Source organism: Osmerus mordax, chromosome 15 (genome assembly GCF_038355195.1).
Source record: "Osmerus mordax isolate fOsmMor3 chromosome 15, fOsmMor3.pri, whole genome shotgun sequence".
In the NCBI taxonomy this organism is placed as follows: Eukaryota; Metazoa; Chordata; class Actinopteri; order Osmeriformes; family Osmeridae; genus Osmerus; species Osmerus mordax.
The window spans coordinates 15,096,886-15,115,649 of record NC_090064.1 but is presented as its reverse complement, the minus strand read 5'-3'; the positions used below and the strand labels follow the sequence as shown (position 1 = coordinate 15,115,649).

General features: G+C 44.3%; 1 protein-coding gene across 3 annotated transcripts; it reads left to right on the top strand.

The window, feature by feature from the left end:
• The first annotated feature begins 183 nt into the window (after nucleotides 1-183).
• kpna1 (karyopherin alpha 1 (importin alpha 5)) lies at nucleotides 184-18,404 on the top strand. Of its 3 annotated transcripts, XM_067251435.1 has the most exons (14): nucleotides 184-254; nucleotides 1,077-1,210; nucleotides 1,441-1,554; nucleotides 1,691-1,790; nucleotides 1,901-1,995; nucleotides 2,168-2,299; nucleotides 2,543-2,631; nucleotides 3,122-3,221; nucleotides 3,385-3,548; nucleotides 15,350-15,428; nucleotides 15,552-15,677; nucleotides 15,911-16,038; nucleotides 16,594-16,769; nucleotides 16,889-18,404. In XM_067251435.1, the coding sequence occupies exons 2-14, from the start codon at nucleotides 1,085-1,087 to the stop codon at nucleotides 17,074-17,076; spliced, it is 1,617 nt and encodes a 538-aa protein (XP_067107536.1). In that variant the 5' UTR covers nucleotides 184-254; nucleotides 1,077-1,084; the 3' UTR covers nucleotides 17,077-18,404. The 3 variants fall into 3 exon arrangements, with proteins under 3 accessions (XP_067107536.1, XP_067107538.1, XP_067107539.1); XM_067251437.1 differs by lacking the exon at nucleotides 184-254 and having other exon boundaries at nucleotides 1,093-1,210; nucleotides 1,397-1,554; XM_067251438.1 differs by lacking the exons at nucleotides 184-254; nucleotides 1,077-1,210 and having other exon boundaries at nucleotides 1,480-1,554; nucleotides 1,665-1,790.
• Nucleotides 18,405-18,764: the final 360 nt, after the last annotated feature.

The window sequence follows — 18,764 nt, the reverse complement described above, 5'->3', positions numbered from 1 at the left end:
CTTACTTATTTAATGAGTGCACTTAATGCACTCGTTTTGGATTGATGCAATGCAAAACATGGGAAAAATAGGTGGCACCATAACACGTAATTTCTTAGTGTTACTCATAGGTCTAAATGGCCATGGACTTCGTAGATGATCTGCGTTTATTTGAGCGGAATAAACAAGTGCACATGCGCAGTACTTAAACCCGGCGGTGGCTGTAGGAGTGGTGGCCTAGCGAATTGGAGGATTATTATACCCAAATTATACAGGTCAGTAAAACGTATCAAGGTTATTAAGAACCAGATATTATTTGCGGCATCTAAGGTCCTATTTACATGTGTTCAAAAGCGAGTAATATGTTGTTTAGACCTTTTATGTACCTTTCTAAGTATACCAGTCGTTAGGCTAGCTTCGGTGGTCGTCAAATAGCTAGAGCTAATATCGACGACGTGAAATTGCTTGTCAAGTAGAATTGTTCGTTTGTTGTTATATGTTCACAATCCGGCGCGTGACAGACGGTTAGGGGGGGTTTCGACCCACCACTTGCCCAGCAACAGCGATTCAATTCACCGTAGGTCAGTCCTGGATACTCAAACTGGGTTAGCTACATACCGACAATAACATTAGTTGCTAAGATAGCTTTAGCTAGCTTCAGCCAGCTAGGCTAGCTATATCCTCAAACACCCTTTACTAGCTGCTTTGCTGGGTCAACGTTACAGCGCTTTAATTACAACAACGCAGTTAAATTGGGCATTCGCCGATTAAAGCTAAAAATCAGGTTTACATGTTGGTTGTCTTTTACTTGTCAAGTCTAGCTAGCCAATTTAGCTCTACTGGCAACGTTACGTAGGGAGCTGTACAGTACATTTAGAAGTAGCTGTCTGGGTAGCTGACATAATTACATTTCCTCTCATTGCTTGTCTAGCTAGCGCTTATTCGAGACAATCATTAGCTATTATTGTGAAGCTACTGAAAGCAAGTCCATGCAGTCACATCAATTACTTCCGAGCATTATTTTCATACTTTCGTCATACTATATCTTTTTTTCCATCATTTAACCCCTCTTTAAAAAACTCATTGCCTACTTCCAGACTACAGAATGAGTCAGGGTAAAGACAATGCACGGCTCAAGAGCTACAAGAACAAGTCGCTCAACACAGACGAGATGAGGAGGAGGAGAGAGGAGGAGGGATTACAACTCCGTAAACAGAAAAAAGATGAACAGGTGAGCCCAAGAAAGCCACATGTTGTTACATTACCACCATTCTTTTCCCTACGTTCCCATGGGGATCTACAGAGGAGGATCACAGCATAGGTGAAGTATGACATAGTTGCTGGGAAACCTGCCGTTCTCTGTAGACATCAACAAAAGCGTGATGAGGATGTGTGTCTTTGTTGCTGTATGGACTAGAACGATTAACAAGCATAACGGTCTGAGCTGGTTCTCTCGTAAAGCTGTTCAAGAGGAGGAATGTTGCAACAGCGGAGGAGGATGGAACCGTGGAGGAAGACAGCATGGGCGACAGCGGCTACCTAGAGTCCCAAGCTAATAACATAGACCCGCTCACTGTGAGTAGTGTGAACGATTGCAGACAGACACACGCGCACACTCGCTTAACATAAATCGATAATGCTATGCTTATTTCTGATTTGACTAGCGCTTGATTCTCACGGAACAGGCTATCTGTCCCTCTCTCTCCTCCAGGGAGGGGTGATTTCAGAGGACATGACCCAGATGATCTTCTCGAGTTCTCCTGAGCAACAGCTAATGGCAACACAGCGTTTCAGGAAGCTGCTGTCCAAAGGTAAGAATGCCAGCTGTGCCCTGGCCTCCGTATGGGTGCCGACCTGACCACAGGTTTCCCTCTGACCCTTGCATGCCCAGACTCTCACTGTTGTCGAATCCGTCACACAGAGCCCAACCCACCCATTGATGAGGTCATCGCCACCACTGGAGTTGTGGAGCGCTTTGTGGAGTTCCTTAAGAGGAGGGAAAACTGTACTTTGCAGGTAGATTCACGCAACCTGTCTTGATTCAGTCTGTGGGCAAAATGTTGCACACACACACATATACAGACACACACACACACACACACACACACTCACATATCTGTAGCAATGTCTGTGGATGTATGACCATTCAGGTAGTGATTGTTCATTCGGTGTGTGTGTGTCCGTCCAGTTTGAGGCGGCGTGGGTCCTGACCAACATCGCCTCAGGGACATCCCACCAGACCCGCGTGGTCATCCAGGCTGGAGCCGTGCCCGTCTTCATAGAGATGCTCAGCTCCGACTTCGAGGACGTCCAGGAACAGGTACGTCACACACATCTGGGAAGGCTCTCTCTCTCCCATCTCTTAAGTCCTGTTACACATTTAATCGCCTGCAAAACACACACGGCCGTCTCCTCTGTGTTGTGCGAGGAGCTGTGTTGAATACTAGTTTGTGTGTGGAGAGGAATGTTTGATTGTATCTCTGGTTTTGGATTGTCGCTGTACCACAGTGTTTTTGAAACACTGGGAATGTGCTTGTGACGCTGTGTGTTGCTGTTGCTTCAGGCGGTGTGGGCCCTGGGGAACATAGCAGGAGACAGCACAGAGTGCAGAGACTATGTGGTGGACTGCAACATCCTGCCCTCTCTAGTACAGTAAGTACTCCACTACCATCTCCCTTGCTTGAAATCTACACTCACATCACTGTGATGTGTCTTTTTTTGGGGTTTTAAGTTTGATAACAGGCCGTCAGGTGAACTACGTTCTTTGAAATAACATTTTAAGAATACCCAGTGTTTCCCCTACCATTATATTAGGGGGGCTCCCCACCCCCCCAACGGCCCCCCCCGCCCCTCCTGGAAGGTCAAGTTAATAATAAAAAATAAATCTTTATTTTTTAAATATTATTATTATTATTTTTTTATATATATAGCGCCAGATCACAAAATAAATATTTTAAGGTTACCTTTCATATAAAACAGGTCTATAGCTTGCTCTTTTATTAAACAAACTAAATGGCGTTATGTTATTTATCTTATTTACATGACGGCATGTCATTTCTGTCTCTACATGGTTGCGCCCCCCCCCAAAGCTGTAAACATAGGGGAAACACTGATACCTGTCGCTTCTCTATCTCTCTGCCAGGTTGTTGGCCAAGCAGAATCGTCTCACAATGATGAGGAACGCAGTGTGGGCGCTCTCCAACCTCTGCCGAGGGAAGAACCCTCCCCCAGACTTCGCCAAGGTAACGTCCCACCTTTGACATCGCTACGGTAACAAACAGGACCCACATCCCGCATCACAATCTTGAGGTCTCTAACCTAGGACCGTGGCAACAGCAGACCAACACAAACAATAGATTTTCTCTTCCTCCACCCTCTTCTCCATCCCCCCCCTCCTCCCTCCAGGTGTCTCCATGTCTCAGTGTGCTGTCGTGGCTGCTGTTTGTCAACGACACGGACATCCTTGCGGATGCGTGCTGGGCTCTCTCCTACCTATCAGATGGCCCCAACGACAAGATCCAGGCCATCATAGACTCTGGGGTCTGCCGCCGCCTGGTGGAGCTGCTGCTGTAAGGACACACGCATCACCCAGTCACAATCCTCACACACGCATCACCCAGTCACAATACTCACACACGCATCACCCAGTCACAATCCTCACACACGCATCACCCAGTCACAATACTCACACACGCATCACCCAGTCACAATACTCACACACGCATCACCCAGTCACAATACTCACACACACATCACCCAGTCACAATACTCACACACACATCACCCAGTCACAATACTCACACACACACATCACCCAGTCACAATCCTCACACACGCATCACCCAGTCACAATACTCACACACACATCACCCAGTCACAATCCTCACAAACACACATCACCCAGTCACAATACTCACACACACATCACCCAGTCACAATACTCACACACACATCACCCAGTCACAATACTCACACACACACATCACCCAGTCACAATCCTCACACACGCATCACCCAGTCACAATCCTCACACACACACATCACCCAGTCACAATACTCACACACACATCACCCAGTCACAATCCTCACACACACATCACCCAGTCACAATCCTCACACACACACACACACACACACACACACACACACACACACACACACACACACACACACACACACACACACACACACACACATACTGGTTATTGTACCCATGTGAGGACCTTGACTCAGACCCCACGAAGTGAGGGCCACCCTATCTGGAGGAGCAGGGAGCCTGAAAAAATATATTTTAGCACTAGGTGGCTCTCACGAGGCCAGAAGTCACCTCAAAATCACCATACACTCGTAAGAAAAAATATGTGCACAGACCCGCCGGTGTGAGGACCACTGGTTACTACTCTGTTACTAGGTAGATTTTAGATCACATGACTTTTCTTTTGTCCACCACCGGATCGCCATTTTTGGTATATGCCGCTCATATACTGACTATGGCTTTCACTTTAGTTGTCGACAAACCAATTTGCACGAGTTTAAATTAAACGATTTAATGTAAAAGCAGATTGTGGTGTATGGGTTTTAATGGACTTATTTTGATTATGTATTTTAACTACCGAACTATTACAGATGCGTTAGCAATTTTCGCATGAAATTATTTAGGTCACGTACGCACACAAGCACAAAAATTATTTAAACAACGCCGAATGCAAATCTATTTAACTACCTGTGTAATTAGGCAGGTTAATACAGTAAAGTCACTCACAAAATAACTGATACCTGCTAAAAAATATATTGACTTACCAATACGGCAGACACATGTTGGCAATCTTCTTTAAGATCTTGCAGTCTTTTAGAGCGTTAAACCGGTATAAAAAAAAAAGATCTACAGTATTCATATCTCCTGACGTCAGTTAACAACGAGTTAGCTAGCACAAGGAAACTGGTTAATTATTTAGCTTACAGCAATCCTGGCCACGACCAATCAATGAAGTATGAATGAAATCCATAAACTATAAAAATGTTGGCCATATTAGTAAATTAGCAGAGGGGTTGATAACCCAAAATAATTCATTATAATCAGAATCAGAAACCGGTTTATTTCCAAGTTGCCTACGTTTTCACATACAATAAATTATATTTGGTGCTGTTGGTGCAGACAAACACAGTAGTTATATAAAGATTGATAAAAGATAAAAATTGTTAGTGGATAAATGAGTGGTTCTCAACTGCCTTTTTGTGTGTATGTTGGTGTGTTTCCCAATTACCATTTGCAGTTACATATAAAATGAATCCGATGTCCATTAGTCAAGAGAAATGTTAGATAGAAAAGAGGATACAGTAAATACAGTAGATAAGGAGTTTGGTGTAATACAATATCCTTAAAACACCTGTCTTCATTCAATTAATACGTCACAGATATTAGGTGACTGAGGGAGCAATCAGACAGGCAGTTAGGTAGTCAGACATTCAGGTAATCAAGAGTCCAGAGCAGTCAGGTGGTCATATCTGACCTGGGAGGTGAGGGGACAGCAAGCCTTGTATAGCTAGTACAATGACGGTCAGGCTTCCGCACTTGATAGAACAATAAGAGATCTGTCATGTCCTCGAGGTGTGAAGGTCCTCGAGGGTGGGCAGATTGCAGCCGATCACCTTCTCAGCAGTGCGGATGATACGCTGCAGTCTGCTCTTGTTCTTGGCAGCAGCGTACCAGACGGTGATGGAGGAGGTGAGGCTGGACTCAATGATGGCTGTGTAGAAGTGCACCATCATTGTCTTTGGCAGGTTGAATTTCTTCAGCTGCCGCAGGAATGACAAGAGCAGACTGCAGCGTATCAACCGAGCTGCTGAGAAGGTGATCGGCTGCAATGTGCCTACCCTCGAGGACCTACACACCTGGTGATAAATCTTGCCTATAGGGCGCCAAATGTGCTAGGACCGGCACTGCCTGTGTGGTTCTATGCTGGCCTGTGTGGTTCTGCAATTTTGACATGAAATTATTTAACCTAGGTCACGTACGCGTACAAATATTATTTCAACAACGTAGAATGCAAATGTATTTATCTACTTATGTTGGCAAATGTATTTCATACCTCGCTGTTTACATCTTGTAGAGGGCTAAACCGCAACAAAAACAAATCTACAGTACGCTATTCATAACACCTGACGAGTTGGCTAGCACAAGGGATCTAGTTATTTAGCTTATAGTATCCTACATGTTTTGACATTATTTTGTAAACCTGGTTTATTCTAGTGGGGAGCATTGCTCCACCTGTCCCGAATGAGGTACTATTTTAGGTAAATCAAGTATGGTTTGTGGTGATGTTGGTGCAAACACAGTAGTTAAAGATAGACTAGTATTGCCAAGTATTAAGCATACATATGCATCCAGACCCCCCAGCACTACAGCCTGCCTGCTGTATGAAAATTCTAGGCATTGAAACACCCTAACCGTCCCAGCAAACATTCTTGCTGGAAAACTCACCACCAGCTTCCACCTAGATGACCGACATGCTCTGTGGATAATGGACTTTACCAACTGGTCAGTGCTGGTCAACACCTTCTTTGACCTCCAACACACTTGAAATCAGACAGTTCAGAGATCCCAAGGAATCTTAAGGCATGCCACGTGTTCAGTCTTTCCTGGCTGTCCTTGTCAATATGTATAAAATATATTAGAAAGGTGAGGGTTTCAGTTGACAAACTGTATCTTTATTAGAACTCCAACTTATGTCATACCTGTATGTCCAAAGCTTGGATGAACAAGGGGGGCATCATGACATTTAATGAGCAAACGTAGTTGGATCAGTAGTCAACATTTAAAACAAAACAATGAGGACCCCAATGCTCCCCATCCCCTTACTAACCCCTCTTTAGCCCCTAACTAACATTTTTAGCTTAAACTAAACATTTAACTTAGTGGTTCCCAACCCTGGTCCTCAGGGCACCCCTGTCCTGCATGCTTTAGATGTTTCCCTGCTCCAACACACCTAATTCAAATGAATGGGTTGTTATCCAGCTCTGCAGAAGCCTGCTTTTGACCATTCATTTTAATCAGGTGTGTTGGTGCAGGGAAACATCTAAAACATGCAGGACAGGGGTGCCCTGAGGACCAGGGTTGGGAACCACTGATCTAACTAACCACCCTCATCCATTAACTCCATCTTATTTCTTGTCTTTTAATCCTGCTTCATCACGAGCCATTTTTTTCTTGATGCTTTGAATAGAATTGTGAAGGTAATTTTTTACATCTTTCCAAGATCTTCTGTGGAGGGTAGGCTCTTTATTGAGGCATGCCATGCACTCAGTCTTCCCTGGTACTCTTTGTAAAGTTATGTATTTCCCCAAGTGCTGAAAAACTGCATCCCTTTCTTCTGGTCTCCAGGGCATCTTTTGACCTTTCACAGCTACTACAGAAGGGACAACAAAAATGAATACAAAGTAAATTATGTAACTGTTTAATGGAGTGCTTAGCGCCTTTACAACTCTCACTATGGATGTCTCGAAATTGCCTCAAACTTACCGGGCTCTTCATTTGCAACAGTGGAGGAAGTTCTGGGTCGTTTCTTTGGTGGGACAGCACACTCTGGAATCAGCTTACTCTCTGTTTCTGAAAAACATTCAAGCACACAATTATTTAACTGTTTAATGGTGTGCTTAGCGCCTTTACAACTCTCACTATGGATGTCTTGAAATCGCCTCAAACTTACCGGGATCTTCATTTGCAACAGTGGAGGAAGTTCTGGGTCGTTTCTTTGGTGGAACGGCAGTCTTTGGAATCAGCTTACTCTCTGTGTCTGAAACATTTAAGCACACAAACTAATGTTTTAATCAAACAATATAAACAGCCATCTAAACAAATTTGATGGTCAATGTGCCAAGATTTCCAACAAATATGTATAATGGCATACCAGTCTCATCATCTGCATCAAAATCCCAGGTGGGGGAGGAGCTGATGGTAAGAACTGTGAAACAAGCAAGATATGATATAAGTTATGACACTTTCATCCTCCCAATTTTGACTGCATACAATCCCACAAGCCAATGTGTTATGCTCCAACATCTGTAGTTACAGGTTGGTTAACCTTGTAGCCTCAGAGGATCATGGCTTACCTTTCTCGTCATTGTCTGGAATACTGTCTGTGGCATCTTCTCGTCTCTGAAGAACCCTGCTTTCTGTGTCTGAAAAATGTAATTTGTTTAGTAAACCAATTAATTAATTAATTAGTATAAGGGAATATATCAAGTTTACACACCAGTTGTGTTGACAGAGATTTCATCAAGAGATTTCCCCTTGTATGTGTGTGTCCCCTGCTCAATGGCCATCAGAACTCTGCTCATTTTGGCAAGTTGAAGAGTGTTTTCGGTCATGCGGTAGTACTCTCGATGGACACGTATGTCATGGCCCATGAACTTTGCAACCTGGTCCATTTCATTGTCTTTTAAATTCATAATCTGGCAAAGTGTAGCAACATGTTTTCTCAGTTTGGTGGACCTGAGTCTCTCTGGGTGAGCCGCTTTGCAAGCATCTGCAAACTTGCGCAGGCAGTCTGCGCCTCTGATAGGAGTCTGCGCCTCGACTCTGGCAAACACATAAGGGTTGTCTTCTGGCACACCAACGTCAGATCGATACTTGATAAGTAAGTCAAGTGATGCAGTCACTCTTTTGGTGAGGAGGACAGGTACTTTGCGACCTCTTTTCCCCCTTATCTCTAGCCGTGTGAACTGTTCACTTAGTTCTTGCTCTAACTTTGAGAGGCTCTGGTAGACATCAGCATTAAGTGGAGCCCTGTTTCTGTTCTGATAGGTCTGCATCAGTAACTTTGATGCCTCCCCTTCACGTCTCCGATTGAAGAGTATAACCTGTGCAAGCAGACTCTCACAAAGAACCTTCCAGGCTGTTGGACTAGGTGCCTCAGCCAGTTGTTCTTTTGATTTGTCTTCCAAAGCCTTGAGGTGTTTTTGGAGTAGGACTACATCTTCTGTCAGCGGAATCATGTCATCTTTGTTCCATTTCTTCTCTTCTAGGTTAGTCCTGGCACGTTTGGAGACATACACACTCCAGTAAGTTTCGATCAACTTGATGAAGTTTGCTGCATCCTTTTCAGACGCAGAATCTTCCTGCTGCACACTTTCACCCACTATTATTTCAGCCACCCTCTTCAACGAATATCCCAGCTTGCAGGCCAGTGATGGAATATTGAAACTCCTCTTTTGTTTTAAATATCCACAAACGTTTAGGGCTGCTGATACAGCCAACTTGAATCTAGCTGGAACACAGACCTCCCTTAGAGTTTTGACACTTGGATCTATTCTTTTGACAGCAAGGATGAATCTACCCAACTCCCTCATTTTTTGAGCACAGTATCCAAGTTGACTTTCCTCGTGCGTGTCATACATGAGTTCTGCATATGTACAGATCAAGGGGTCCGACTTCAACTCCATAGAGACCAAATCAATTCGCATTTTGTCTGTAACCCTTCTGCTTTCTTCGGAAGCATGACTTCCGTTCGGAATGAGGCAGGTTGCTGAAGCTTGTACTCTCTCCCTTTTGGAAGACTTTGCTTCTGGTCTTAATTTACATTTTTTCTGGTGCTTCCAAAGGTCATTTTTAACAAATAAAGCTAAACAGTATTTGCATGGCAGGTACTTGCTTGGTGATACATCATGTGTGGGCTGCCTCCATGTTACAAGCTCTCCATCACATCGTTTTAGTACTTCTACATTGTGGTGATAGTCACCTTTGTTTCTGATTTTTTCAAGCAAAAGTAGACGTTGTTTGGAGCCCTTTGAGAAACAGATTGCGCGACTTACTTCTAGTTCCTTATTGTGTTTCCTTTCAAGGTGTCTTGCTATTTTGCTTTGAGGCTTAAAGCAGTAGATACAGTAATGTTTTTTGTCCCATTTTCTTCTTCCCCCCTCTTTACTGCACTTCTTAACATATAATAATGACTCACCATTATCCACAGTCACTCCCATGTCACAGAGTTCCATGGGAGTGACTGGAGCTGATTTTAGTGGGGCCTCAGACAGGCTTCCCTCTGGCTGCTTTGAGGTGGCGGCTGGCTGCTTTACGGCGCTGGCTGGCTGCTTTACGGCGCTGGCTGGCTTCTTTGAGGCGCAGGCTGGCTTCTTTGAGGCGCTGGCTGGCTTCTTTGAGGCGCTGGCTGGCTGCTTTGAGGCGCTGGCTGGCTGCTTTGAGGCGCTGGCTGGCTGCTTTGAGGCGCTGGCTGGCTGCTTTGAGGCGCTGGCAAGCTTTTTTAAAGGGGATGCACATGAGTCCTCCGAAGTGCTTTCCTCCGGCAAATATTCTGAGGCACTGCATTCCGTATTACTCTCTACATACTTAGGGTCCTTTAAAAAATAAAAACAAAAAATTATGTTATATATATATATACATACACACAGCACAATATCTGTTATTATATTGGTATATTAAATGACTGCATTACAGTTAACCTCTTGTCACTTGGCAGGTGCATGCTTTCCCCTATCTACTTTCTCTCAACTTGACTGAGTTAGATTTATGTAGCGATTGAGAGGGATATAATGGAGGTTTTGTGTGGATCTAAAATATCTAGCCTACAGAAAAACAATGGTTACCTTTTCTCGGGTTTTCCTTGACTCCATGACCTATTCAAAACGAAATGAAGAGTTTAACTAAATACGTAGTATCTGAAATAGCAAATGGATCAATTTTAAAACGAGTTTACGGTACACACTCTCTGGATAACGTTAAATGATCCAATGTAGCCTAATCACCGAGTGGCTATCAAAATGGCCTAACGTGCGTCATGTGCGGCCTTTACTAAAGCTCGAATCACGACGCATAAAGGATGCATTTTAGACAAATTATATAAATAAATGTAAATATCATCATTTATACACTCAGCATTTGTTGCTATACATTGAACCAAACCAAATACTACAATATTATTAGCGTGACTGCTAGCATTGGTTTTACGGAAAACTCCACGTGCGTCATCGCTGTTTGATCTTTTCTCCTAAATACTTTGCTAATATGCATCTTTGGAAAGTTAAATTTTTTCATCCATTGGAATAATCTTTGGTAAATGTGGATTTTAATCACACGCCATCGAATTTAATCATTTTTTTACAAGCAATCAACTTTTTATCAAGCATCAGCCTACTCTAACTTACCGGGATCGGAGCTTGAGTCTGAATGGCAGAAGCTCCGCTGTTATGACGATTTTATGGATTGTTCTACTGCATATTCACGAGGCCAATTGTAGTTGCTAATATTTGTATACAATAAATACATTTTAATAAAAACGTGCTTACCTTTTTTAGTAATTTCTGTGTAGATTCTTGATCCGTAGTACGGTTCATGTACTTGTAATTTTGGAAACTTATTTCACATTTAGCGTGATGCAAACGAAGTTGATGCAGTCGCCAATGGAAAGTATCCATGTTGATCCAGAAACACGTTGACAAACACTGCTTATTTAAATATCTAGATGCATAAATGTACGTGGACATGTGTTCGTGCCCGAGTAGAACGGTTACCCATAACTAAATGTCTTAAAGATGAATACATGTTCTGATAAAATGTTATAAATATTTAATAGCACATCAGATTTGAGAACGTTATTTCGATTTGCTTGCCAATATCAGGTGATTGGTAGTGGATTAATGAGTGGTTCTCAACTGCCTTTTTGTGCTTATGTTGGTGTGCTTCTCAAATACCATTTGTAGTTACATATTATATGAAACTGACCATGTAAAATGTCCATTAGTCAAGAGAAATGTTAGCTAGAAAATAAAATACTGTACATACAGTAGATAAGGAATTTGGTGTAATACAATATCCTTAAACACCTGTCTTCATTCAAGGAATAAATCACAGGTATTATGTGGCTGAGGGAGCAATCAGACAAGCAGTTATGTAGTCAGACATTCAGGTAATCAAGAGTCCAGAGCAGTCAGGTGGTCATATCTGACCTGGGAGGTGAGGGGACAGCAAGCCTTGTATAGCTAGTACAATGACGGTCAGGCTTCCGCACTTGATAGAACAATAAGAGATCTGTCATGTCCTCGAGGTGTGAAGGTCCTCGAGGGTGGGCAGATTGCAGCCGATCACCTTCTCAGCAGTGCGGATGATACGCTGCAGTCTGCTCTTGTCCTTGGCAGTGGCAGCAGCGTACCAGACGGTGATGGAGGAGGTGAGGATGGACTCAATGATGGCTGTGTAGAAGTGCACCATCATTGTCTTTGGCAGGTTGAATTTCTTCAGCTTCCGCAGGAATGACAAGAGCAGACTGCAGCGTATCAACCGAGCTGCTGAGAAGGTGATCGGCTGCAATGTGCCTACCCTCGAGGACCTACACACCTGGTGATAAATCTTGCCTATAGGGCGCCAATAGTGCTAGGACCGGCACTGCCTGTGTGGTTCTATGCTGGCCTATGTGGTTCTGTCCTGGCCTGTGTGGCTGACTGTACAGGCCTGTGTGGTTTGGTTCTGGCCTGTGTGGCTGACTGTACTGCCCTGTGTGGTTCTGTTCTGGCCTGTGTGGTTCTGTACTGCCCTGCGTGGTTCTGTTCTGGCCTGTGTGGTTCTGTTCTGGCCTGTGTGGTTCTGTTCTGGCCTGTGTGGTTCTGTTCTGGCCTGTGTGGCTGACTGTACTGCCCTGCGTGGTTTTGTTCTGGCCTGTGTGGCTGACTGCTGGTGTGGACCTCCATCAAAACAACAATGGATCACTATCTGCTACTCCCAAACCGGGCACACAGGTTTGACCAGGAGAGCACAGGACCACAAGTAACTGACTATTACAATCTTAGTGTGTTGCATGGGCTGATTCACTTAACTATAAAGTAATTAAAACAAAATAATAATATATCTTAAAGTGACCAAAACGCGTTTTCCATCAACAATCCTTAAAACAGTTTTCCTGCCTAAATTGCCCTCTCTGATTTGAGTCCTCTGACTTACACACACCACTGACCACCTGTCATAAGCTTTGCCACTCAGAACCTAGTGGGGGAGGGGTGAGTGAGTTGTGCTGTGCTGGAAGCCAAATCAAATGTATGAAACTGCCACTTACCAACCTCTCCTAAGGCAACACAATATGCATCCTTAGGTCTCCCAACTTTAATGACTGTCACAAATGTGTATCTGATTATGTTAGGAGAATATTCAAAGTGGTTAATTAATCTATACCAAATACATTGCACGCAATTAAATCATTGCATAGACTATGCAATGCAAAGTGTGGCTGAATATCAGATTAAAAGTTTTGTCAGAAGTCTGGAAAATCTCACGAACAAGCTAAAAGTAGTATTATAAAAAAAAAAAATCCTAAATAGAATTTAAAAAAAATCTGAGTAATCTTAATAAATCTCTGTCAAGATTTCGGATCGCAGTCAGTGAGTGCAGAGCAGTGGGGGTGGGGGAGGGGTATCAGGATACGAGCGTCTGCTAATTGACTAAATGTATCGTTTTCAAACTGTCACTTCACAACCACTCTCCAAAAGCAACACAATATGCAGCCTTATGTCTCCCAGCTTTTATGACTTGCACACAAACACAACTGTTTATCTGTTTATGTTACGAGACTATTCAAAGTGGGCAATTAATTAATTAATCCATACCAAATAGATTTCATGCAATTACATAATTTCATAGACTATGCAATGCAAAGTTTGGCTGAATATCAGATAAAAAGTTTCATCATAAGTCTGGAAAATCTCATGAACAAGCTAAAAGTAGTATTATTTATTTAAAAAAATCCTATATAGAATTTATTTACATAATGTAAAAAAATCCGAGTAAACTTAATAAGTCTCTGTCAAGATTTCAGATCGCATTCAGTGAGTGCAGAGCAGTGGGGGTGGGGGAGGGGTATCTGGATAAGAGCGTCTGCTAATTGACTAAATGTATCGTTTTTAAACTGCCACTTCACAACCACTCTCCCAAGGCCACACATTATGCAGCCTTATGTCTCCCATATTTTATGACTGGCACACAAATGTTTATGTTAGGAGACTATTCAAAGTGTGCAATTAATTAATCTATACCAAATACAATGACATAATTGCATAGACTATGCAATGCAAAGTTTGGCTGAATATCAATTTCAAAACCTTTTCCTTAATATGTACGTATAGAATTCATCAACATATGTAAAACAATCAGAGTGAGCATGATATGTCTGTCAATAAGTCAGATCGCGAGTGCAGTGCATGGCAGAGGGGGTGGGGCGTCGTTTTCAAACTGCCACTCTCCCAACTGCGCTTCGTGCTTCGCGGAGAGATTGACAGACAGAAATGTGGGCAATAGTTGCAGCAATCTTATAATCCATCAAATGGTGTGGGAAAAGGCGAAACTTACAAAGAGGGGCAATGCAAATGTGCGCACACATTGAATTATTTGACCCGATGCACATCATAATGAAACTAAAGCCGAATCATTTTCGCAAATTTAGAAATCTTAATTGGCCCCAAAATGAGGATTATTATTGGTCCCAAAATGAGGACTTAAAAATGTTTTTCAAAAATGTAAAGCCAAAATCGCCATTGATTTTATAAACTTTATGTTTGGCCTAGATTGTAATAAACATTGAACTAGCAGCCCTTTTACTTTTTTCCCCAAGCTCAAATATAATATGTGAGACATTTAGTAACTGATATACAAGTTAATCCAGGTCTATGTATTGCATTTGGGTTCCCAAATGAAGCAAAAGCAGGTGGCCACATCCTTCCTCTCCCTTGGTCACGTGGTTAAAAAATTCTAGCCAATCAGAAAAATAGCCCTGATTCAGAAACCAATCAAAAAAGGTGTGCAACTCAATGGGAAAATCCGAATGCAACACCAAGCCTGGCCTACAGGGGTGCACTAGAGCATAGAGCCAAAACACAGTTTTTGACGGACTACCACATAGGTGAGGACTTTTGGTGAAATTTGCAGAGATGGATGCCTATGGTCATAGGGGGTCTGTGTAAGAGTTTGAAGCGATTTGGTTGTGAGGACCAGCCAAAATGTCCTCACAAAGAAAAATGTCCTCACTTTAAAGGTCTGTTGTCAGGTTGTGGTCCTCACAAGTATAGTATTACAAACACACACACACACACACACACGCACACACACACACTCATACACACATATTCCAGTCACGATCCTCACACACACACTCATACACACATATTCCAGTCACGATCCTCACACACACACTCATACACACATATTCCAGTCACGATCCTCACACACACACACACACTCATACACACATATTCCAGTCACGATCCTCACACACACACTCATACACACATATTCCAGTCTCAATCCTCACACACACACACCTCTCTATGCTACAGACAGTGACCTAACCCTGCGATGCCTCTTGTGGTGTCATTTCAGACACTCTGACTACAAGGTGGTGTCACCAGCTCTGCGGGCCGTGGGAAACATTGTCACAGGAGACGACCTCCAGACACAGGTAAAGACCGCAGGCGTGAACACCACATCCTGCTTGCATTCAGAGCAGCTCACTGCTGGTCTGGCCAGCAATTAGTCTTGTGTGTTGTTGTTGTTTCACTGTGTGTGTGTGTGCTCTGTACAGGTGATCCTGAACTGCTCCGCCCTCCAGTCTCTGCTTCACCTCCTCAGCAGTCCTAAGGAGTCCATCAAGAAGGAGGCCTGTTGGACCATCTCCAACATCACCGCAGGGAACCGTGCTCAGATACAGGTATGTGTGTGTGCTTTTATGTTAAAAAAAATATATATATATCATTTGCTGCAATCAGCAGTTCTATAGCTCGGTCAGTCGTTCGGTTGGTCACTGCCTACGTGGTCACAGCTTGTTTTCATTCAGGTTAGTCTGCTTCCAAGAGCTAGCTCTTTTTGAATCTGTTGCTTTTTGCTTCCCCCTCCTCCCTCTCTCTCTTTCTGTCTCCCTCCCCCCCCCCTCCCCTCCTGTAGATGGTGATGGATGCAGGGCTGCTGCCCCCCATGATCAATATTCTCCAGGTGGCAGAGTTCCGCACCCGGAAGGAGGCAGCCTGGGCCATCACCAACGCCACCTCAGGAGGCTCTGCGGAGCAGATCAGGTACAGCCCCACGACGGGAGCCACCAGGCGAGGAGGCCCAGGCCAGGAGGCCCAGGCTAGGAGGCCCCAGGCTAGGAGGCCCCAGGCTAGGAGGCCCCAGGCTAGGAGGCCCCAGGCTAGGAGGCCCCAGGCTAGGAGGCCCCAGGCTAGGTGGCCCCAGGCTAGGAGGCCCCAGGCTAGGAGGCCCCAGGCTAGGAGGCCCCAGGCTAGGAGGCCCCAGGCTAGGAGGCCCCAGGCTAGGAGGCCCCAAGTCTGCTCTCAGAATTAGAATCAGAATTTGGTTTATTCGCCATGTATGTTACACAGGAACACGGAATTTACTGTGGCAGGAAGGTGCAGACAATAAACATATACGGATCTTAAATTAAGTAAAAAAAGTACAATAGTTAAACTAATTTTAATATAAAACAATTTAATAAAACATCAAATATATATATATATAATAATAATAACTCAAACTGCAGTCTGTCCAGGTGTCGTTCACTGCGTTGTAATTCACTCAGGTTATCAAACTAAAATCTTCTGTGTGTGTGTGTCTGTTTGTTCTCCCTGCAGGCACCTTGTGGAGCTGGGCTGTATCAAGCCTCTGTGCGACCTCCTGACGCTGATGGACTCTAAGATCGTCCAGGTGGCCCTGAACGGGCTGGAGAACATCCTGCGGCTGGGAGAACTGGAGGCTAAGAGGGGCGGGGGCATCAACCCATACTGTGCTCTCTTAGAGGAGGCCTACGGTATGCACACATCCAGCCTAGCTGTCTCCTTCTCTAACACTAAAGGAAGGACAGGATATTTGACAGCACACAGACCCAGGGTTGGTCTTGACGGCCCTTGTGTTCCACCTCCACTCCAGGTCTGGACAAGCTGGAGTTTCTACAGGGCCACGAGAACCAGGAGATCTACCAGAAGGCATTCGACCTGATCGAGCGCTACTTCAGCCCCGAGGATGAAGACCCGTCCCTGGTCCCGGCCGTCGACCTGCAGCAGCAACAGTTCCTCTTCCAGCAGTGCGAGGCCCCCATGGAGGGCTTCCAGCTATAATCCTCACCACCCCTCTCCCTCAAACCCCTCACCCTGGCACACACCCCTGCCCCTCTCTCTGCCCACTCCCTCAGATCCCCCACTGCCAAGATGGTAGCCCCCCCCACACCCCAGCCCCCCCCACACCCCAGCCCCCCCCACACCCCAGCCCCCCCCAAGAGAGATTGATTTAATCATTATCATGATTACTAGAAGTGTCATATTTCCAGAGCACGTGTGTGTGTGCGTGCGTGCAATGCAGGCAGAGTCCTTGCAGTCCTTTCAGCCAGTTGGTGAAGGTTTTCGCTGTCGTACTCTTAAGTCTTCTCCGAGCTCACACCTACACGCTTAATTGTTCAGCAGCACAGCAACAACAACCCTCTCTCCTCCTCCTCGTACTGCTCCCCTCAGCCCCCTCCCACATTTAGAGGATACCAAACTGACTGCCCCTTCACCCTAACTGGCTCGTTACCATAAGAAAAAGAAGAAGAAAGAAACCCTGTCCACGACCACATTCCCAGACCATGACCTGACCCAGACCCGGAGGAAATGGGTCAAGTCAGACGCTGTTTGTCTGACTAAACTGCATCAACGACTGAGAAAAGGCACCCGTGGACGTGCCAAACCCCCCCCCCCCCCCCCCCCAACCAGCATCCAATCCAAACACTGGACTGACCGTGAGACTGTGTGACCACACAACCGTGTCTCGACCGTGGTCAATGGACTGACCTGCCCACAGTGGCGTGATGTGGCCAGTCCAAACCTAAGGACTGAATGACTTCTACTGAAGGCACTTAAAAACGACGACAACAAAAAAAGAGGTTACTTTGTCCTCTTGTTGGCCATTGATTGGTCACCATGGATTGACTTAATAGGAGTTTAACCAGTGGTTGTGAGGGGTGGAGCCTGTTTTTGTGACTAACCTGGCTTGTTTTACCCTTCCAGTCCCCATATCATGCATTCCTTTCTACAGTGGCGGGACTCCCTCCATCTGTACTGCAGGCTCCATCCTTAAGAGTTTGGGCTGGCTCCTGCCTCTGGTGTGATACATATACCCCATGGAATCATGGGAATTGGAGTCTTCCCTCGCACTGAGACAAATGGACGGACGTAGACCAGACAAAATAAAGCTATTTATTTCCGTGAGCCTGTCCAACAGACCATGGGAACTTTGAAAAAACCTAAATCCGCAATTCCATTTCATTTGCTGCACTTTAGTTCAGGAATTTCACCTGTTCATTCAGAATCTTTCAGAACAGTTTTTAGCGCTCACTTTTCATTGGTTCACAATGGCTCTTTCCCCTCCTCAGGAAGTGAGGTGTAAATACTTGTGATCTGTAAACAGTTGGGACCATAGATTATATATATATATATATATATATATATATATATATATATATATATATATATAAAGACTACATGTCTTACGGCGGAGTCTAGAACGTCCGCACATGGCGGCCATCTTGCTACAGTCAACTCGCTCACCCATAACATTGTGTTCGTGCTACATGTACTTTTTAAATGACCATAACTTGCTCAATTTTCAACCGATTTTTCAACGGTTTGGTTTGTTATCAACGTCAGAGATGTCGTTATGCCACTGTATACTTATGAATAATTATGTTTTTTGTTTTTTTTTATAAAATAGAAGATGCAGTGGCATAACATAGTGAAAATTTAGCAAGTTATGGTCATTTAAAAAGTACATG

Coding starts and splice junctions, on each gene's coding strand:
- kpna1 (XM_067251435.1), top strand. CDS start 1,085: ATGAGTCAGGGTAAAGACAATGCACGGCTCAAGAGCTACAAGAACAAG. Junction 1,791..1,900: donor CAGGAAGCTGCTGTCCAAAG/GTAAGAATGCCA, acceptor TCCGTCACACAG/AGCCCAACCCACCCATTGAT. Junction 2,632..3,121: donor ATCCTGCCCTCTCTAGTACA/GTAAGTACTCCA, acceptor TCTCTCTGCCAG/GTTGTTGGCCAAGCAGAATC.